The sequence below is a fragment of the Podarcis vaucheri genome (assembly GCF_965113315.1).
Source record: "Podarcis vaucheri genome assembly, chromosome: 3".
NCBI lineage: Eukaryota > Metazoa > Chordata > Lepidosauria > Squamata > Lacertidae > Podarcis > Podarcis vaucheri.
This window is the reverse complement of record NC_138761.1, coordinates 19,394,974-19,418,482: the sequence shown is the minus strand read 5'-3', so window position 1 is coordinate 19,418,482 and position 23,509 is coordinate 19,394,974. Positions and strand designations below refer to the sequence as shown.

Here is a 23,509-nt window from a genome sequence, read left to right as displayed (position 1 = left end):
TGCAGATTTCCCAGCCTTTTAGCAGTCCATGAAAAGTCAAGAGATTTTCACTCTTTTTTAATTTGTTAAAAATGTCAGACACATGAGTATATGTTACTGTCATTACATATCAATACAAAAAAGCAATACAAATTAAGCAGTTGAATACAAAAATACATTGAATACATGAACACCACAATGTGCCAGCACTAAATGAGAATAATGTATACATGAAAAAAGTAAATACATTTTTTACACATACAACTTATGAATTTTCTACTTAGAAATGTTTTAGCAGTGTCCTTTGCAATTTCTTCTATATACAGCATAGAATAAAATACTTTAAAAATGCTTCAGTTCCTCAATATGTAATACAGTATCTTTTAGGCTATGAGTATCAATTCATGAATAAAAAATGATGCTGTGTCAACGCTCAGAAAAGATCAATTCTTTTTGAATTTTACTTAGCAAGTTGGACTTGATAGATCAGATAATTGTCATTTTAAATAGTGTCTCTCACAGTAATGTACATTATATTGCTTGAACCTATACAATCTTACAAAAGTGGCAAACATTCTCTAAATGTTGATTTTGAAAAGACACATTACACATATACAAGTCTTCAAATTGAATCCTTAATGATTATTTACAATGAAAGTGCTTATTTCAGATCTAACATGATATACCTATTTTTATTTTTAAAAAACAGATCAATGATTAATCTCCCTGAAATGTGAAAATTATATAGAAAATACCAACTTGGCAAACACTATAGCATACTGTGTTACGGCATGTGGTTCTGAAAATAGCAGCCCAAATGTGTTTCTGGTTATAATTTAAAAATAAATAAAGCATAGAGGTAAATCAGTTACAAAACCGCAGAAACCTGCATTATTCACAATGGTAAAAAGTCTTCATAAACACACAGCTAACAAAAAGGTGAAGCCGTTGGGTCAAAAGTCTTGAAAACATCTTTCAGTGATTTGTCATCGGATTCCCCATTTGGATCACTCTCTGACGTTTGACTGATTTGCCCAGGCTGCCTTACAGGCCTCTGATCACTGTACTGTGGTCTGATTAACCCTGACAAAGCCTGGATGGGAAGGTTGTGTACTGCTGGAGCAGCACTGGAGTGTTTAGCCTGAGATTTACTGCCCACTTTATCTGGAATGGCTTCTCCAGATGTTTCCAGGCATTTTTCTATGTGCAGGGATGTTTTTTGAGGCAACTGTTCTTCTGAGAGCGTAGCTTCATTTTGGCCAGCATTTTTCAAAATACCCTTTTTCAGGTTCTCTCCATTCTCCCCTGAATTAACTGGAGAGGGGTCTGATGGAGTGTGATTTCTTGGATCATACAAGCTAATGCCACTTAATAAGGAGCTAGGGGTGCCCAGTTTAGCAGTGGCAGATGATAGCTTAGGTGCATATGGGGGTAACGCATCCGAATCAGAATGAAAGGCTGCAGCTTCTGAGGACTGTGATGTACCGGTGCTGGATTTGGCTAACCTGGGGTCAGTCTTTGGAGGCAAAAAGTCCTTCACTACTGCATGGTGAGAGTCTGTACTGGATGGCCTGTGGAGCCTGGGATCAATTATTTTCTGCAAGCGAGGGTCTCCCAATTTGCTTGTGCTACCAGGATGAGAATCTGTAGAGTGGTCCAAAGAGACACTTCTGTTTGCTAAATGTGTACTATTTTTTGCTTTTGCTGCTAATCTTGGGTCAGATGGTATTGTACTTGGGATGGGATCACTTTTGATATTCCGTAATTGATTAAATCGTTGGTCAGCTATAAGCGGAGGAAGGGGTAAGTTGATTGAAGATACTGGGTCTGGTTTCGGCAAAGGTACTGGGAGTAAGTCTTCAGGAGCCCATACAATATGCTTAGCAAAGTTGGGTTTGCTCAGAACAATGTCCATTTTAATATGGCTGAATTGCCTAAGCTGAGATCTTGGATCCCGTAGTGTTACTCCAGGCAGAGGTTCCAATGGTATTAAGAAAGCTCTCTCTCTCAGCTCCCGTTCTCCATCCTCTTCTTCCTCCTCTAATCCTTTTTGCATAGTCTTGACACCAGGGTTTGCTCCACTAGCAGATGAACTAGCATGACTGCTTTCGCTGCTCTTTAAAATTCTAGGATCTCGTGCAAGTCTTGGGTCCAAGGTTCCTGACTCTGATGGTTTTCTAGCATTTGATCTTGAAGCTGATCTTAGCCTGGGATCAACAGCTTGGCTTCCTTGACCTCGCTCTTTAGCAAGTCTTGGGTCAGTAGGCATAATACGAAGCTGTTGGTCTGCTGCCTGCTGCTGCTGTTTTCTTAATGTCTCACTTTGTTTCTTTAAGGTCTTTAATATTGATTTAACACTGCTTCCTTCTTCCTCTTCACTACTGGAGTACCAGTTTACATTATCATCTAGAAAAAGACAAGACACCATACAAATTTCAGTAGCCATAGTATATATTTTCTCTCCTAAGATAAACAAAACAGAATCTCCCAAATAGTATTGGGAATTCTTTTTAATAAAACCAGATTATGTAAAAGAAAGGAATTCTAATTTCCTATTAGGATGACAAATATGGTAGTAAGTGAGTGGGGAAAATTATTTAACCATAGTCTGTTGCCATCTCTTAGCTTATGTCAGTGATATTTATTTTATTTATTAAATATGTATATTGCCCTTCATCTGAAGATCATAGGTTCACAACATAAAAATGCAAAATGAGAACACAAAATACATAATAAAAATAAAAACAAGAACAAAAACAAAGCAATAACCTTCCTCCCACAAACACCTTTAAAGGGATATAGAATGTTAATTAGCCAAAAGCCTGTTTAAAGATAAACATTTTTGCCTGGTACCTAAAGATATGCAATGAAGGCACCAGGCAAGCCTCTCTGGGGAAAGCATTCCATAAACTGCAGAAAAGCCAATGCAGAAAAGGCCCATTCTCATGTTGCCACCCTCTGGACCTCTTATGGAGGCGGCACACAAAGGACCTCAGATGATGATTGAAGGGTCTGGTTCGGTTCATATAGGGAGAGGCTGTCCTTGAGGTATTGTGGTCCTGAGCCAGTCCATAGAATCATAGAATTATGAAGTTGGAAAGTAGCACAAGGGTCAACCAACCCCTGCAATGCAGGAATCTTTTGCCCAACATGAGGCTTGAACCTGAGATTAACAGTCTCATGAGCCACTGATTTGAGCTATGCTTCTCACTTAATGCTTTATCAAAGCCAGCACTTTGAATATGCTCAAACCCTCTTGCCCCAGTGAGGAATCTGGCCACCAAATTCTGCACCAGCTGAAGTTTCTGAATCATCTTCATATAACACATTGCAGTAATCTAACTCTAGTCACTCAACTTTCAGATCTAAGTTTAGCTTAGTGCTACACTGCTTGGATGAGAATAAAGTCTGGATACTGGGACAGAATAATCTAGCTCAGACATGTTACTGGGAGAGGGAAACCACTGCCTCCTTCTATAGCAGCTTCAAGAAGAAATGTCTGTATGACTAAACTTATAATTCACCTCTCCATATCACTCTCAGTTCCATTTTACAGAGCTCTGCTAAGGATTGAATGAACCTTCATTTCTTTGTTCTCATGAACTTCTGCCATTTCTGTCAATATGTACCTTTTCCTTTTATACCAACTATTTACATAATCAATTTTCTTCTCGGCTGCTGAAACTGGAACAAGAATTTCATTTAGCAGTTATAGGTTTTGCAGAATATAGGCACCTCCTTCTGCAGAGGGCCTACAATATGTTGTAAGCAGCCCAGAGTGGCTGGGGAAAGGCAGCCAGATGGGTAGGGTATAAATAATAAAATTATTATGATGATGATGAAGAAGAAGCAACTCTGTTACTGTGAGTTTTGCAGGCGGGTGGATAAACTAACTCATCTCCATAATGGAATCAGCCCCAGTACCCCTTCCTTGGATCAAACTGGATTCTTCAATGTGTGAAAGTAACTTTAGTAAAAGTTGCAAGGAAAATAAACACCAGTAGGAAGTAAACTAAACTCTTCACTAACATTTGGAAACAGCAAATGCACACAACTATGTTACAACATGTTATTTTAAAAGTGTAGAATGTGACAATACCTTCTTCTCTACTCAGGGATCTCTGACACTGATTGCTCATTTGCTCTCCATCGTCTTGTTGTTTTTGACTAAGCCTTACAAAAAGGGCTTTCTGCATTGCAGGAAGAAAATCTGGTACATTAATAGCTGAACTGTGGCCTGCTGCTGTAGCACAGTCTGACTCGTACTCATTGCCACTGTTATGTGAATCTGAAGACATGTGGTGAGGCTGTTGATCTGCAAATTCTCCTTGCCACGCACCATCTACATTGACAGTATTACAAACAATTAGTATTTATCCTCAACATAAGTTAAACAGAAATTACAAAGAAATGTTAAGTACTATTTGATGAGATCTCTATAAAAGCCATCAAGGTGGCACATGAAGGGGTGGGGCTGTACATATAAGAGGCTTAATTCTAGGGGGCAGTGGATAGGTTTACTTTCTCACATGCAAACGGGCTTCATCTCTCACCATCCTCAACGCAGCTGAGTGTGCAAATGCCCTCTAGCAAGCATGGAGTTACCAAGCCTTCCTCCCAATGCTTAAGCTGCAAGGTGGGCAGGGACTGCTAGCTGTGTGGTGTTCTTGCCACCTCCCTAGTTCCAAAGCTGGGAGGAAGTCAGGGGCAGGGGTGTCCCTTGGGAGCTGTGTGGCCACATCATCAACCTCTATCCCAAACTGCTCTTATCTGCTCTAGAGCAGGAAAGCCCAGAGCGGGAGGAAGAAGAGGGTTGGTCAGTGGTGCTCAGCATGTCTTCAAGTAGCAGCACCATTCCACTGGCCTTTCCCTATGAAGTAGCATCCAAGCCACCACATGTCCCTCTAGGTATGGCCAGAATGCTTATTTGTTTTAGATGCTGCTGCTAGAAGGCACCTCAAGCACTTAGGAAAGGCCAGGGGGAAGATTGTCAGGTGAAGAGATGGAGACTACTGGAGACTTGTGCACTGAGTAGTTGCTTATGGGGAAAAATTAGAAGCATCCTGGAGGGTGGGAAGGCATAATTTATCTTTCACATCTGATCTAGGGTGTCCTGAGTCCCCCATACAAGAATTCAAGAAGAGGGTGTGTGCAGAGTATACAGAAGCATACCGCACTTTCAAAACTCTGTGTTCTCCCCTCCTACACACACATGCCCCCCCCCATAATGAGTATTTTGGGAATACTTTTATAAATCTTGAATGAGAAGGGCCCAAGACTAGGTGATTTTGAGTTATAATACAGCTCCTATTCTCACGAGACACAATTGTTTAGTTCTAACTAAGGACATAATATTTATACATTAAAACTTACCACCAGTGTTATTGGTTGTCTGAAAATTATGTACAGCCTGATGCGAATAGTAATTATCATAGAAATTGGCTGGATTCTGAAGGGACTCGTAACAAGTATTTGGCAGCCGTTCACCGGGGATTTGCTGATATGGTGGACCAGGTAGGCAATGATTGTCTCTGGGCATGTTTGCCATATGTTCTTGAGCAACTGCACAGCCGTATGATGAACCAGGTGGCGTCAAAGGTGGCCCACCCTGCTGTCCATGCATTGGTCCACCGGCTTGACCCTGTGGTCCTAGGTAACCTGGAGGAACTGGCTGCAAAGGTGGACTCTGCGGCCCTCCTAGACCTATGCAAGGATGCCCAGGAGAACCTGGGAGCCCTGCTGGTCCATTATGTCCTGGGCTCGATTCTGTATTATACATATGTGGATCATTTCCTTCAAACTCTGGTCCTGGCGGTGATGTGCTGTTATAGAATGCTGGTGGACTGCAAGACAGAACGTTAGGTCAATACCACTTTTATATAAGCATAAGCGATAAGCAAGTTATGAGGAGCATAGTGGTCAAGAGTCTGAAAATGGCTACATGCTCTATTTTATGAAAATTAGTTTGCTTTCTCTTAGAAGGGAACACTACCATTCAGTTTGGTTTTTTCACCAGACCATAAACAGGTGACCTTTGGATTATTGCAAGGAGCATGACTGAAGTCTTCAAATACTTGAGTGCCTAATAAAAAGATGAAAAGCAACTGTTCTCCTTATAAGGAGTTCTTCTTATAGAAGGTAAGCATATGAAATACAAACAAGCAAGATTTGAGACATTCCTTAATACATATATTTTAAATGAGACTGACTGGACAACCAGTAGTTTTCATTTTTCTGAAAAGGATGTCAACAATATGCAATTAGTTTTTAAATATAGGCAAAATTTTAGATCAAAATAGGTAGGCAATAATTAAATGAATTTTTCATTAAGGTGTTAATTCAATCAGACATACTAGATCTAAGCAAGGTTATAAATACAGTTTTAGCTCCTTTCTCCTAAAAAATTTAATGCAGCCTTCTACCGGTATGTGTGAAACTACTTGCCACCAGCTGAGAGAGGCAAACTATGCCTGCCACCACTGTTATATTCTAGGGTCATTGTGCTTGTAACTCTCTCTCTTTTTAACCAGTCCTGTAAGATTACTATAATGCCATCATTTTCCTGAACTTCCTTATTGCCTCATTAAAACCATGCACAACTTTTATACTTCTAATACCTACGTTTTCCCAATCTTGTGGGCTAAATCCACAGTAGGCTTCACAACTATCTCAAAGAGAGATGGGATTTTCTTGAATTCACCAGAGGGATCCTGAAAGTTTTCTGCATCTTCCTCAGTAAATGAATACGGCTCTGGTGGGGTTGGCAAAAGCCCAACTCCTGGAGGAGGCTTAGGAAGAGGAACTATGCCTCGTTTCCGAAGTTCCTCCACTTCCTTTTCATCATCGTTTTGTGGCTCCTCTTCAGTATTCAGTACCTAAAACATACACAAATTATACTCAGAGTTATAAAAGTTTCTGTTGCATAATATTCTGGTTGCTGCTATACAACTCCCTAACTGGGATTCTATCTGATCTGATCCTGAAGGATCAGGGCAGGTTACAAATCTTCGAAATAGAAAAGTCAAAGCATTCATGGAATTCAAACAAGATTAAAATAACTCACATACTATACCCCAATTAATCTCAAACACCATTTTGAAGTGCAGCTCCTAAAAAAAGCCACCTATAAAGACCTAACCAAGTTTTCAGAACATTATGTTCTAACATTTAGATCAATCAGAGTAAAGTCCACCATCCAAACTTTTGGCTTCACATCTGCTCACTGCTATGAATGTTCAACTCTTTAGTACGCTGATCTGAACTGAACTGGATGGTGGATTCTCCCTCAATAGCAACAACTATTTCAACTAGTTTCAATTAGACCATGACTAAGAAATTAAATGTTGACTTTGGGGAGAATCTTTTCTAACACTGTCAATAGACAACAAGCCCATCCCAGAACCCTTGGATCCTATGATTTCATGGATAGTGTGCAGTGATGTGCACCTTGCAATTTCTGTAAGACTACACTACACCAGTATGAACAGTTAGGAGATTCAAAGAATAATACCTGAAGAGGAAAACTAAAGGGAAAAGGTGACAATGGGTTAAAAGAAAGCAGAAAGTTTAAATCAGATGTAACATTTTTACTTCAGTGGGGCTAACATAAAAATGCTCCGACCAAACATGCTTTTCCTCTTTGGGTTCTACCACTAAGGGGGAAAAGTTCAGTCCTGCCAGAAACTGATTGTCCACTTTGCTAACTAGCTGCTACCCATTAAGTGAACAAGAAACCTCTCCCAAAATTTCTGGAGCTTTGCCATTTATCCCCTCCCTCCCCATTTTAAGCGGAGGGTGAAAACAAATGGGTAATGCATAAATGCGTAAGCAGTGCTATAAAAAATAAACTGATGGTGAAACAAAGGAGGGGCAAGATCAAATGCTAAGATGGCATTTAGTTTAATGGCATGCACATTTGTGATGTGCAAGCCTTGCAAAGCTGAGGGGCGCCAGATTCACCCTTCAGCTAAGGATCTTGCTGTAAGCTCCCTTTTTATATGATGTTTGTCTTCATCATGAGATGCTGGTAAAATCTATGAAGCCTAGAATAGCTTTTTCTACATGAAAATATACTACGTTGACAGATGACACTGTACATCATGTGCAACTGAAATATCGATAAACATGACTGGACTCCTTGGAAAATCAATTTGAAACTGGGTCACCACAGACTTTTCTTAGTTTTGGAAAACAGCTTTTTTGAAATATCAGTTTCATATTAAAGTATGATGTGGTGTATTCTGTTGATACAAAGGAGTATTACTCACCTTATCAAGGAGTTCTTTCGACTCTTTAGTTAGTGGATCATGAGAAAACTTGCACTTGTCACCGTGGTAGCACTTAGCTCCTGTATGATAGAACTTGCAAGGGAACTCATGTGAGCCTGTATTAAGGATTCTAACAAGTATAACACTTTGAGAGTGGGCTTATTGGGCTCCCTAAAGGGAACTCCTCATGACTGTTAATGGAACAGGATGGATCATGATCAGCTAATGTTTTGGATTCAGATTTTCTGCCTTCTATAAATGTACTCACCTGCTTACCAGCAGAAAACACCTCTTTCCCATTTGGCAAAATTGCTGCTTGTGGAAGCCCTTTCTCTCCAGTCCTCCATGGGGGTAAAGAGATGTAGCTTCTCCATGAGAAGTTAGGCTTTTACAAACAGCTCTGGCAGTACCTCATTGCTGTTTCCAGCAAAAACCCAACAGGAAGAGAGAATTGACCCTCTCCTTTCTTGCCCATTTTGTTGAGGAAAAATGGAGCAGCCTCTTTGCCTTTCTATTAGGCTTTTGTAGGAGGTGGTGGAAGTGGCAGCAGGTTGCTGCTGAAGCTTTCTGCAAAAGTCCAATTTGTAGAAGACAAATCATCTCTCCTTTCTCCCTAGATCCTCCACCCCTCCAGAAAGGAAAGGAGAAATAGTTTCTCTCCCATCCTGTGTGGCTTTTGAACATAGCACAGGAGTAAGGAAAGGGGAAAATTAGTGGGCATCACAAATAATAGGCATGACTTGTAAGCAGAGTCAAAATTTTGGACTCCTGCTCTTTAATTGTAAGCACTGCATTTTTGATGTTTTAACAACAAAGTATAAACAATATATTAAGTATAACGCTTACTGTGACATATCAAAGACTATGAACTCCCATCATTTATCACTTTGAAAATATAATTTACATTATATATTTGAGGTCATATTTATATGTATATGTAGACACACACACACACACACACACACACACACACACACTATTAAACAAAATATCTTTAGGATATTATTTGTAAAAGGATATTATGCATGTAAATGCAGTTCTCTCCTTTGGAACAATAACCCTGTATATAAAACTTGCAGATTTCCTTTTTCTTCTCTATTTCAGCATCATGATCAAATTTACACTGGTCTCCCTGTGTACATAAAAGAGGTTATTAGCTCCAAATGTGGAATTATTGTATTTCAAGTTGAATTTTCAATGATAGTATGAGAAAGTCTGATCAAACATAGTTCGCTGCTTTTCCTCCCCCCCCCCCCCAGTGGTGTTGGAGGAAGTTATTTGTAAGGCAAACCAATCATTAAAAAAGCAGAACATGAAACTATACCTGCACTGACACTAAACAGATGGCAGTTGTTCAGAATTGTATTTATTTCAGTCATTTCTATAACACTTTTCAGGACCATAGACCTTTCCCAAAGCGGCTTACAGTAGAAAACCAAAGCAAAATAATAAAACAACACAGCTACCTAAACAATTAAGATCAATACAATATTGATCTTAAATTAAAAAACAAACAAAAACAAGCAGCAGATGAAAATAGCACGGCTAGACCTCTCACTCCCAGCACAGCATGCTAGCCACCCTAAATTAACCAAAAGCTGATTGGAAAAGAAAAATATTTAGGGCTTCTTTGAAATAAATCAAGGAGGGAGCCGAATGCAGTTCTTGGGGAGGTCATTTCTAAAAGCAAGTGAAACCACTGGAAAAGCCCTATCACACTTGCCTGCCAGAATGCATTGATAGTTTTTGAATTTTCTCATACAACTGACTGTTTAAGCTGCTCTGTTCACAGTGATGCAACTCTGTGCAATAATTTACATAGCTCACTAGAAGATATACTATATACTGTACAATCAAGCTTTTCTATTTCAATAAAAGGAGATCATGGCTGCCATTTAAATATTACACACTTCTAACATTAAATATAAAAGCCTGCACAAGAAATAAAATGACTGAACAAAATACACCCATATTTTAAATTTAAATATATTTTTAGTACTTTAAAAATACTTAGCAGTTGGGGTGGGGGCTGATAAATGTGTTGAGCAAACTGGAATAAAACCCACACATTCCCCCTACCCTTTCTAGAAAGAGTACAATTGTATATTCACCTTAATGCATCGTGCCTCTAGGAAATATTTACAGATTTGTTTTCCTTTGTGTTCCACAGTATGCTGATTTATGAATGCCTGACTCATAGTTGGCCATTTCTTAACAGGCTTTATTTCCTGTAAAAACAAGCACCCTGTTTTAATGCATCGTTACCTAAAGTGTCATTGAAGATCCAACATTACAGTACTCAAAATGATAAACTAAAATGATTTAGTCAAGCTTCTCAAAAAACATAGGGCCAAACAAACAGGTATGGTCACTGACATTCTAGTTATGGTAAATGCTAGGCATAGTGTTGAACATAGACGTTTTGCTTATGAGGAAACAAAACTATGAAGAACATGTCATTCTTTGTCTTTAGTGGTGGTGATGGAAGGTGATGGGACTGACAATTCATTCACTGTTTCCCCAAGCTGTACACATTTTACTATTACTGACTTCACTAGCCCTAGTTCTCTGTATCATTTTAATTTTGCCAATGTTGCTACCTGCCAACTACTAATATTTATCTTAGTCACATTATTTTTCCAAACTGCAAAATTGTTACTACGCCTTCCTCCAGCTTAGCATTACCAGAAGTTCATTTCATAGTGCATGTGTCCTTAGGCTGCAATACTGAAGCTACATGATGCAGAGCATAGCTGTCAACGTTTCCCTTTTTAAAGGGAAATTCCCTTATTCCAAATAGGATTCCTCACAAGAAAAGGGAAAAGTTGACAGCTATGACGCAGAGTAATAACTGAAGGGCTGCTTATTCTAAATTAAATACTGTATTTATTTGAGTCTAATGCACCATCGAATCTAATGCGCACCTCAGTTTTCAAAACCTTGAAACCAAAAAAAGTATTTGCTGACGAATTTAAGTGTGCCATTGAATCTAATGCGCACCTTAATTTTTGCAACGTAATTTCAGCCAAAAAAGGAGAGCATTAGATTCAATACGGTATTCTGAATTATCCACAGCAAACTAAACAGAAATCCCAAGTTTCAACGTAACTTAACCCACTTCCATTCCACTTACCTCTTCAGGACCTTTATTTATCCCTCTTCCCCTTCCACGGTCTTTGCGTTTCATTTTCTTCTGCATGCCACGCCCTCGGCCAATACCGTAACTATTGCTTGTCTGTGTAGCACCTATAAACAAAAACATCCAACGCATTTCAGCATAAAGAGTCTGACCTGAAAGAAGAACGTACATACATACATACATACATACATACATACCACCTGTACTTTTCTGCAGAGTGAAGAGGTCACCTAAGGAATACATGCCAGGTCAGAACTATTGTGTTTTTAAAGGTCATTTCTAAAATTATAAAATAGCACTTTAACACTAGCTTCCAAAACAGTGAACTTGGCCCCAAAAAGTTTCATTCCAGGCCATTCAATGGATAATGCTTGTTCTGAACACAATTTCACTGTAAATGCTGTAATTATGCATAGGTGGGTTTCTAACACAAACTAAGCTAGCATTAGACCAATCCCTTACCTTTCTGAATCCCTTTCATTCCTTGCTTTTTCATAGATTCTTTTGAAATTGGAGCATCTAAATCAGCATTTGAAGTTTCTTTAGCTTGTCTATACTGTTTTAATTGGTCAGCAAAATCCTCTTTTTCATCCTCATTGTAGACAAAATCATCACTGTAATTATCATAATCTTTGTTTTTTGATTTTTTAGTATGTTGTGACTTCTGTGAAGGGGTATATTTTCCTGAAATATGCCCATGCTGGACAAAAGAGAATGATAATTAGAAAACCATTAGGATATGACCTCTCACTATTTTCTCTACAAAGAAAACATAACATTTTATTGGTGTTCATGTGTTGTACTTTTCTATCCTGAATTAGGGTTGTTATTTGCAAGTCATTAAATGTGTAGTGCAGTTGCAAATTGAAAACACGCAAAGATGCCTATAGTGCTTGATTATCCATAGATAGATGGAGAGTTGGTGGGATGAAGACAGATCTGTTCACTTGGCTATGGGTGCTGTGTCTCCAAACTGTAGTAGAGCTTTCTGTCCCCTCAAACCATTGTTCCAGGGAAAGCAACAAATAGTGATCCTGAAAGACTCCCTGGTGAAGTGGGTAGATAATATAAATGGCTCACTAAGTTTCTATTTCTTCCAAATCTGTATTTCACACAAGAGTGGCCAAAGTAGAAATAACTGTTTTTAGCAGAGACTTTGGCACTACCAATTTGCTAAGCCAAGTGTGTATATGCAAATACTGGAGATGGGTGAAAGGAGAAGCAGAATTAACAGCTTCTCCTCCCCCACAGCAGCTCACACACTCTTTTTACAGGTGTTATTCTATAAATAGTTCATTTTGTGGCAAAAGACACATGACTTTATTGAACAAGTTATTTGTATCATTCTGTTGCAACGAGCAATAATAAATAAATAACCATTCCAAGGACATCATTTTCTCATGCTTTAGAGTTCAAGTTGTAACAAACACCACAGATGCATGGGCAGAATCAAGACTACCCTGCCAAAAAAGGACACACACAATTAAGTGTGTGCCAAGTCAACACAAATTCAGCTCCCCGCAAAAGTGAAATTCTGCAGTAAGTCAAAATTATGCAAATTAACATTTTTAGTATTCAATTTTAGTAGAGTAATTGGAGCACAAAGGAATGGTTTTTTGCAAGATCAACTGTCCTCATTGCTTGCAGAGAAATTTATGAAAACATGCTGAAACATAAGCATATAATACAGTAAGCATTAATTATTTCTCCAATGAGAACTACTAGATTCAAGTGAAAAAATTCTTACTTATTTTCTGTAGCATGAAGATATTGCAACCCATTTTCTGGCAGTAAGAGTGAAGCAATTCTTATGCCAGTTCCACCCTTTTTCTAGATGTAGTACATCCAATTTGATGACTTCCAGCATTGTGAATAAATTTATGATTAGTAACGCTATGCTAGTAGCAAATTTTGCAGGGTTGAGGAACCAGTGGCCCTACAGTTATGGTAAACTACCATCTTTGATCACCACTCCCTGTGCTGGCTGGGGCTGATAGGAGTTGGTTCCCTGCTCTATGTCTGGAATATTTATCTCCTTTTTCTGCGTTTCACCTTATGAATTTTCAATTTGAATTGGTTGCAAGCCATATCAAAAACATTTCATGTGATATAAATGATGTTTTGAAGTTAGGCTTCATTCTGCCAGCACCTTTAATTTTAATAATTTTTGATATATTATTTTGGAAGTGTGAAATAAGGATGCAGAGTTCACTTATGTATTGTCTCTCTCAACATGATCTTTGGAATGTGTTGATTGTTTTAATGTTTTGTCTATAATAATAATAATAAAAATAATCAAATAAATAAATAAATATCCATATAAGGCTGTGCTACCTTAAACTTCAGATAGTATGAAATTACTACTGATTTTATAAGTCAAGCAGTAATAAAATTGTTTGCGGTTCTGAATGGACATTTATCTTCTCCCAGAACAACTGTTAGACTGGTCAAGAGAAAGCATATGCTCCTTCATTCGGGAAGACATGAAGCCAAGAAAAACCCAACAAAGTCCTGTTTTATTCAAATACAGTCATACCTCGGGTTGCGAACGTGATCCGTGCAGGAGGCACGTTCGCAAACCGCAGTGCTGTGTCTGCGCACGCACGTGACGCTATTCAGCACTTCTGTGAATGACGTCATTTTGAGCTTCTGTGCATGCGCCAAAACCCGGAAGTAACCCATTCCAGTACTTCCAGGTTTGGTGCGGTCCACATCCCAGAAACGTGCAACCCGCAGTGTTCGCAACCTGAGGTGACTGTAATGGAAGGAGGTTTTGGATGGAAAGCAAGAGCCCTCATAGGGCGAGATCATTTTTACTTCTGGGAGAGATTTACTTCAACAGAGTCACTCATATGTCCTCTTTCCATATGAATCTAGAGGATGCTTTTGTAACAGAGAACAGAGTGATACTACTCCCCTGTAAGGAATGCCCGTTACTGATCCTTTGAAGAATACTGAAACACTGCACAAAACTCCTACAATGAAAATCTCAATGGCAGTCAAGGCAAAGACACATGCTACTTTAATAATTTCCGGTTCCATTTCTTTGAATAAATATGGCAGAGGCAAAAAAGAAACCCAAGGCCCCAGTAAAATTCAAAGTGACACAAATTACTTTTGAAGCTATTGAGAAGGCTTTCATACTCCACCAGAAAAGAGGGAGGATAAAAATTGCTTCATTCTGACTGGAAACTTTACTAACAAGTAACTAGGGAAACTGTTGCCCTCTGTTGCCCCCATATCACCAAAAAATGGTAACAAGCCAGGAAATCAGCATGATATATAACTTTGGATGGAATGAACATTTTGGAAGCTGTACCTGAATGAATGAAGACTCATAATCTCTGTAGAAACCAGACCCTTTCTTATGGGATCTTTCTGTTCGTTCGGCATCAGAATCAATGCTATAGTCAGAACTGTCATTGCTAGAGGGGGAATTATGCTGAAAAACAAGAATGATTTCATTTGTATAATGCAGGCATATGAACTATATATATTGTATTTAAAATGCTACAGTAAAGTCAATTGGAAGAGAAGCAGATTGTGGGGAAGTGGCATACAATTCAAATCCCCACGAGAGCTAATTTATTACCAATAATAATTAAGGTAGCTTGTACTTTAGATGTATGCACTAGAGCAGCTTATGAGCCTCAAGCACAGGCAAACATTGCAATGCATTATTTGGCACACTTCTCAGGTCACATGTGGTGGGAGGAATGTTGGACACAGCAAATAATGATTTAGTAGGCCAGTACTCTTGGGCACATTATAATCTGTACATAACCAGTTGGTGCTCACTTGCTACAGGGCCTTACTGGTGGTGGTTCCCATTTGCAGAGTACCCTCCCTGGTGAGGTGTGCCTTGCTCTCTCATTATTGACTTTCAGGAGAAACTTTAAAATATTTTTGTTTATCCAGGCATTTGATGACTGTAGATAATGGTCATGGCAACTGTAAAATTAAAAACTGTGACACTATGTGATTGTTTTAAAATTTTCTTAAATTGTTTTAGTGTTTTAAATGGTTTTTATTCTATTTAAATTGTACTGTTTAAATATTTTCAATGTTTGCCACTCTAGACATGGCAAACAGAATACAAATTTAATAAATAAACAATATTTCTTAACTTATTTTAACACTACTTTGAGTAAAGGAAAAATAATTACTAGAGTTGCAAAGAATATTGACTAATAATTCTAACCTTGTGTTTATCTCGTCTTCTCCTTTTTGATTTTTTCTTATCTTTTTCTTTTTTGCGTTTCTTGCGGGATTTTCTGTGGGTTTTTTCATTTTTCTGTTTATCTTCAACCTTTGCATCTTGCTCTTCCTTATCCTCTTCAAATCCAGCATCATCTATTTCACCATCTTCGAGTTCACCATCCTCTCTGTTTTATAAAGTCACAATAGTTTAGATTCAATATGAATTAGATTTTTTTTTATAAGGGATTTTAGTTGACAGTAATAGTACAATCATCTCCCATGCTTATTTGTCCAACAACCACAACAATTACATAACATTTACACACGCTCACTCTATAGTAGTATCTAATATTGTTTGCATTTTAAGAAACAGCAGCATGCAAGGATTACATAGCTTCAGTTTCCTACCTTAAAATTATAGGCAGTTTAATGAATACTAAAATCACTTTTGATTTTGAAGTTCCCAAAGCTTACCACTATGAAATGCATAAAAACATAACCTAAAAACTATTAATACACTAATAAATAAACCAAGACATGAAAAGCTGACAAAACCAATAAAGCAGCTAAATCTATTACAAAGCAATTAAAAAACATTAATTAATTGCCCAGGTGAATATAGTAGTTCTGAACTAAATGATGCTAGTGTAGATGCCTCCTTCAGTTGCTTAGTGAAGTGAGGCCTCATCCTGACTCACTTATGAAGGGCCCCTGGAAAAGAGGGTTCTATTGCATATCTTAACTATCAGGCAGGTTCATATGGGAACACTGTTTGGTATTGATTTACTATGATAACACTGATCACATGTGACAGCAATGTTATTTAGTTTGGTTGTGAAAGTATATGATATACAATTTAAAATAATAACATATACAATTTGTTAGGAAGAATAATCTTAACTGCACTTAATACAGAGCATGGAAATCTATTTTCTAAGTCCTGTACTTCTAGCCTTGCACAAATAATTATTTTCTGGTTAATTTACTTTACAGGGTTATTGCAAGTGTAAATGAATTTCATAATTGAAATGCACTTTGTACTATAGAAATAATGAACTATGCAAGAACAGTGGTGTTATGTTAAGTGGTGTAGGGCATCAGTTAAAAAGGAAGGCTCTCTTAATAAAGTACTGAAGTTAAACTCTTCTCAAAATAGGCTACTTGTGCTTGAAGGAAAACTAAAACAAAACACATCTCACAAATTTAGTATGATCTCTTATTTTATTTTTTAAAAAAATAAATAACCTTAAGGTTTTTTTAAAAACCTTCAGGTTAACAGCTGCTGATCAGTGAGGTGTAGGAGGGATGGATTTAACACTGGATTAAGGTGTATGTGACTTTGCTTAATATTATTATTAACTGAATTTATATACCGCCCTATGCCTGGAGGTCTCAGGGCGGTTTACAGAACAAAATCAGAATATAAAACCACTACAGTATATAATCAAAATAAAAACAACAGCCCAATAACACCCCAACCCCCCCCCCATTTTAAAAGGGCATAGGATGAATCCCAGTTGCTGGAAGCCACAGGAAGGGAGAAAGTACCCTTGTGCACGGATCCTGCTTTTAGGGTCTCCCATGGGGACATCTGGCTGGACACTGTGAAAGCTAAGGAGGCTGGGTGGGGTGGGCCACTGGCCCGGCCCTGCAGGAGGCTCTTCTTATGTACCAGAATGCCTCACAGCATGCACAGGGTGAGATTCCTCTGCCATAGTGAATAACAGCATGATTGCAATTTGCCTCTGGGTAGACTTGTCAATGTTTGATAAAAGAAATCAAAGCATTTATTTCAGGCTCTGGTAAAATCTACAAAGACCAAGTACATATATGCCCAGAAAAAATAATGAACACAGAAATCAGTACATTGGTTGGGGTAGAGAGAACTAAATTATCACTGTATCAAAGGCCTCTGATCAAGTTTATTCAAACAGCAGATGAAGTGGCTAATTTGTTTCTGGACAGTACCACCTCAAGCTGCTATTGTTCAGCTTTCTCATGAAATGTTACTTGAAAAAACTTTGTCTACATTTCAACAATTGGGAAATGCTGACTAGGTATGCTGCAAAAGCCAACTACAACTCTTGGGGATACAATTCTTTTGGGCATCTTGTACTGCCACAGCTTGCCATGGCAGATAGTTAAAAAGTACTTGAGAGATGTAGGGATGCGGGTGGCGCTGTGGGTTAAATCACAAAGCCTAGGATTTGCTGATCAGAAGGTTGGCAGTTCGAATCCTCATGATGGGGTGAGCTCCCAGTGCTCTGTCCCAGCTCCTGCCAACCTAGCAGTTTGAAAGCACGTCAAAGTGCAAGTAGATAAATAGGTACCGCTCCGGCGGGAAGGTAAACGGCGTTTCAGTGTGCTGCTCTGGTTCGCCAGAAGCGGCTAAGTCATGCTGGCCACACGACCTGAAAGCTGTACGCCCGCTCCCTCGGCCAATCAAGCGAGATGAGCGACGCAACCCCAGAGTCGGCCATGACTGGACCTAATGGTCAGGGGTCCCTTTACCTTTTACTTGAGAGATGTACCGTAGTTGCTCAACAGTGCATGTCTTAACACTGACACCCCCCCCCCAATCATCTAAGTACACACACACAACTTGATAATCTTGAGCTCAGTGGAAAAAAACAAAATTAAATTCAACAAAGGCAGTGTATTGTATTAGACATAAACAAAGACTATACACATAAGGATAACTAGCTAAGGAACTGCTTAGAAAACAGAAAGTCTCCTCCTTTGGAGGGTTTCAGCATTTGGATACCAGGGGTGGTCTCAATGCTGAAGGTTTAAATTAGATGATTTGTGTGGCATCTACTTATATATGCAATGTGCCATAATCGTATCTTTAGTTTAATACAGTGGTACCTCTGGTTATGTACTTAATTTGTTCCGGAGGTTCGTTCTTAACCTGAAACTGTTCTTAACCTAAACCATCACTTTAGCTAATGGGGCCTCCCGCTGCTGCCACGCCACTGCAGCGCGATTTCTGTTCTCATCTTGAAGCAAAGTTCTCAACCCAAGGTACTATTTCTGGGTTAGCGGAGTCTGTAACCTGATGCGTATGTAACCCAAGGTACCACTGTAATCAAATGTTTATCAAAGTTAGTCTCCAGAATGTGGGTTGGTGTAAGTTTGTAACTATTAACATTCCACCATCTTAGTTATGCAGAAACTGCATTTGAAATATGCACTTTTGCCATATACAGTGGTAGCTTGGTTTAAGGACAGCTTAATTTATGATCAACTTGGATTAAGAATGCTGCAAGCCTGGAAGTAGGTGTTTTGGTTTGTGAACTTTGCCTTGGAAGCAGAACATGTTTCGCTTCCTGTTGAGTGTGTTCCATTTGTAAATTGAGTCCCCTGCTGCTATGGGAAAGCACACCTTGGTTTAAGAACGCTTTGGTTTAAGAACGGACTTTCAGAACGGATTAAGTTCGTAAACCAAGGTACCACTGTACATGCCTTTAGTTTTAAAACATATCTGAAGGGCCAAACTAGTTTAGCATGAACAGCATCATGATACATTTTGATCCTCCAGTAACAGTAAACCTTAAACTCTTATTCTGAGAAAAAGGATTCGATTTTTTAAAAACCTCTCCAAAATTTATCTAATTGTTCTTTTTCTAAACTGACCTATTTAGAAGTGGGAGCTTTTAATATGGTTTTCATTCTTGCAACTGAGATGCAAGAATTTACTTGCTTCCCTGTTAACTAAACTCCACAGATCTACAAATCTAGTATATTCAAGTTAAAATTTAATGTGAGATGAAAAAGATAAGCCTTTAAATATGCAGTTAAAATGTGTTCATTAATGCAAGGGGGGGGGGGAACAAAACGAGAAAACAGCTCTATTAGTATTTTCTTAATATGAAGCAAGGGTATTCATCATGGTGCTCTCTATATGTTTGGACAACAACTATCTCCAGCCAGCATGGTCAATGATCAGGGATTATGGCAGTTGTATTCCAAAGCATTCAGAAGACACCATGTTGGCTACCACTGATGTGATCAATGCTTATAAATTAGATTAATCTAGCTATAAACAGAAAGAAATCTGGCTCTTGTATACAGTAGAATCTAATTCTGTCCAACAGTGCTGTGGTAAGTTATAGTGAAAAGAGAAAACTAGACGAAAGAGTTTTCCGTTTTGGAGGTGCTTTGTAAAACGAATCTCCTATGGGCTTGCTTCGCAAGACGAAAATGTCTTGCGAGTTCCTGCGGGGTTCCCCCCCCCTTTTCTAAGCCGATAAGCTGCTTATCAGCTGATCCGATAAGCCGCTAAAAGCCGCTAATCCGTCAATGGGCTTGCTTCGCAAGACGAAAAAACCGCTAGACAAAGAGAATCACAGAACAGATTCTTTTCGTCTTGCGAGGCACCACTGTATAAGGTTTAACTCTGATATAGATTAAGAATAGTACTACTGGTGTACAATAACAAGTTCATAGGCACCAAGTGTTCCCATTTAACTATTTATTATTTATTCTGGCAAATTTTAAGGCTCCAACACTCAACATTTCAAACACCCTCCTTTTCTGTCTGCTGCACAGTCAGTTACACTCAGTGCAATAAGTGGGGCAGTAAAATGGGCAGTTGGCCCTCCAAGGACTAGGATGGAAACAGCTGCTAAACATTTGCAGAGTTCTTTGCCCCAGATGTCTTATGTCAAAACAAAATAAAATATATCTTCAATTCAAAAGTAGCAGCCCTATCTCTATTTGCTTTAAAGTATGGCACGAAAGAACTAAGGAAAATGAATTCCCATTGTATTTTAAATTTCTCCATGTAGACTTTCCCTTGTTTTGAAACTTAACTGTTTCTGAGATTCTGCAGAAAGAGTATCTGCTACTGCTGCAAAACAAGGAATCACAACTCCTGTGTTTCTTGTTTTTCCAATAACAATTCAGGGAATCCCAATATTAAAGTTATTTACCTATAAAAAGGTCTAATTTATTATTGGGAGTTAGAAACATAAAAAACATTCAGAGATTTGATAGGCTAGCAGGGGAATTAGCTCATTAGAAGCTGCAATTTCTGCAAAGCTATACAAGTTTACAGGCTTTGGCTGTGCTTAAACTACTTAGTACAATTCCAATGTATCTCAGAAGATTTGCTAGTCAATAGATTTGAGGGTCACCTGCTTTTCTGACATACTTTTTGTTTTTAAATGTCTACGAAAACACATTGCATTACGTAGTAATCTTTGATTTCCCTTTATTAGTTCCCCTTTCAAAAGAGTAGTATCTCTTAAGAACTCCTAGGATGATTAGCTCCAGGTCTATTAATAATTCAGTAATGTGCAAGCATTTCCTTTAACTAATATTTGCTGGACAACTCATGCTGCATTTATGACTATGTTAAAAGTAACAATACTGCACCAGGTAGTATCCTTTGCAGTACAAACTGTTTCATTAACATTTTAAACTGCTACAGCTATGAAGGACTGCTGATATGTAGATCTGAGATACAAGGCCCAGTCCGATTCACTGTAGCTCTGTCCAAGTCATTTTAATTGCCATTTGTCTCTGTATCCTGGCTTATAAAAGATGAAAGCCGTATACAACCTACAATGCTACTACATGAATTAGGGGTTATGTTATGTTTTTTTTTACCACTTTGATAAACCAGTATTGTACATGGTTGTTGGGGAATGTGGACCATGGGTAGGCTTGCTGTTATGGGGAATACAATTACAAACCGTGTTCTAAGGAACAAGATTTGAATACATGTTGGTGAATGACAGATCAATAATTTCAGAGAGGTTCCCCCTTTTTTTAACCAACTGAGAAGAGCCAGATCTTATGAAAACAAGAGGCTGGAGAAAACAGAGCAAGGCACAAGACCTCAACCAGGGGAAAAAAAAACCTCTGGTGTCTTGGCTCAAAGGGATTGAAAGGAGGAAAAGATAAAATCCAACAGAACTTCACCTGCACAAAAAGAGATCCAGTTAAATGTGTAAGGTGTAAACACTTACATATAGCTCCATGTATGAAGGGGGGAGGGGAAAGAAACACACTCTTTGATTTCAAATGGCAGTAAGGGATATACGGGAGGATAAGAACAACAGTGACATTATACAGACACCCAATGTAAAGTGCATTTTATGAAAAGATGGGATTTTAAAAAAAGATAATGAAATGTGAGGGGGGGGGAATGCATGCAAAATGCACCTTGAAGAGACAAAAAAAAAAAAAAACCCTCCTCAAAAGACATCCTTGTTCCTGTATTAAGAACACCCCCCCTCCCTCAGGCTGAAGGTGACTCCCCTCCCCAGTACAATGTTACATACATTTTAAATTTTAAAAAAAACCCACCTAGGTACATTTAAGACAATATCATTATCATTATCATCATCATTACCACGACCATCATCTCACATTCTTAGTTATTATCACCATTGAGAAGCGGAGAGAAAGAAAAAAGAGAGAGAGAGAGAGAGAGAGAGAAGAACGTTACTCGACCTTTCGTCCCCTGCATGTTGCCTGTCAGAGTCGGGCATGTTTTGGTCAAGAACTGGGTTTGGGGGCTTGGAGAACAGGCTTTCAAAGGCCATTGTGCTGGCTCTGGCTGTGTGTGCAGGGAGGAGGAGGAAGGAGGAGGAGGAGGAGGAGGAGGAAGGCAGGACACTGCTGCCCGTGGTGGGGCGTTGGGAGAGGAAAGAGGAGGGAGGAGGAGACACTAGGCACACACACAACACACACACACAAATATACGCAGAAGCGGCGGCGGCGGCCGGAGGAGGACCGCGTGGGCCCCCCCCCACCACCTCAGCAAGAAGCAGCGAAGATTTCCACTCACGGTTTTTTACTGAGTGACGGGAAGGGTGGGCACGGGGACACACGCAAACACACGCGCGCGCGCGCGGCCCCCAGAAAAGGGCGCTTTTAACGGTCGCTCTGGCCACAAATTTCAAAAAAATAAAATTAAAATAAAGGGGGGGGGGTTTAACAACAGGCAACACACACGCGCCACAGGAAGAGGAGGGAGTGGTGGGTCGGTCGGTGAGGGCGGAGGGGACGGGGAAGAGGTGCCGTTGGCCGCAAAGGAGGAGGAGAAGGAGGAGGAGGAGGCTGGTCTGGTTATGTCTTCCTTACAAACATGGCGCCCGGTCGCTTTGCCACAGAGAAAAGAGCGAGACGGGGAAGAGAGCGCGTGGGAAGAGAAATGGCGCGCGGCGGAACGGGGCGGTGGGGAGGGGAGCGGGTGGGGGAGGAGGTGGGTCGCGCTCACAAAATGGCGCCGAGCAGAGGAGGAGGAGCAGGAGGTGGCGGCGGGAAAGGGGAGGGGAGGGGGGAAGGGCCAGCGGAGCTTCTCTGTTGGCGCCTCACGGGTCGCCTGCGATCGAGGCGAGGGCCTGGCCGCGCGCTCGGCTGCGCCCCGCCGCTGTCGTCATCGCCTCGATTTAGGGGGGGGCTTCCCTTCTCAGCATTGGCCCGCGAGGGTAGACGGGGAGGCGTCCATTGGGCGGGCTTGCTGCCTATCCAGGGCGCGTTCGAAATGCAAAAGAGCGGAAAGCCCCCCTCTCTTGCGTGCGCGTCGCGCAACCGCTCCTGTTTTTTATAAAACGGGCGCGCGTCCGCTTCTCTTGCCGTCTCCTGCTTGCCTAAGCACAGAGATAGCGGGCGGGGGGGGGGCGGCTCTCTCTCTTCTATAACGTGTGTATTAGGTGTACCGCTTGATTGAGCGGCTAATAAATCGCCTCATTTATTTCACTGGGATCGAGGGTGGCATTCAGCCAAGTTTTACTCAAGAGTACACGCACTGAAATTAACGAGCATGACTCAGATTCATTAATTTCAATACGTCTGAGTAAAACTTGGCTGCCAACCTTGCTCCCCTAAAAATCTCTAAATATTGGCTCGTTGTCAATCTTTTAAAAATTATTTTAGACATGGCCAAATACCTCCGTAGATGTGCTTTAAA

General features: G+C 39.8%; 1 protein-coding gene across 1 annotated transcript; it reads right to left on the bottom strand.

Annotated features, from left to right (window-relative positions):
• Positions 1-41: 41 nt before the first annotated feature.
• Positions 42-22,795, bottom strand: ZC3H6 (zinc finger CCCH-type containing 6). Its single transcript, XM_082218431.1, has 12 exons — positions 22,048-22,795; positions 15,587-15,770; positions 14,705-14,827; positions 11,848-12,085; positions 11,380-11,492; positions 10,358-10,474; positions 9,267-9,378; positions 8,247-8,356; positions 6,601-6,854; positions 5,353-5,822; positions 4,079-4,321; positions 42-2,385 (listed from the first exon to the last, which is right to left on the bottom strand). Exons 1-12 carry the CDS (start codon positions 22,137-22,139, stop codon positions 908-910), a joined length of 3,534 nt encoding a protein of 1,177 aa, XP_082074557.1. The 5' UTR covers positions 22,140-22,795; the 3' UTR covers positions 42-907.
• Between the last annotated feature and the right edge of the window lie 714 nt (positions 22,796-23,509).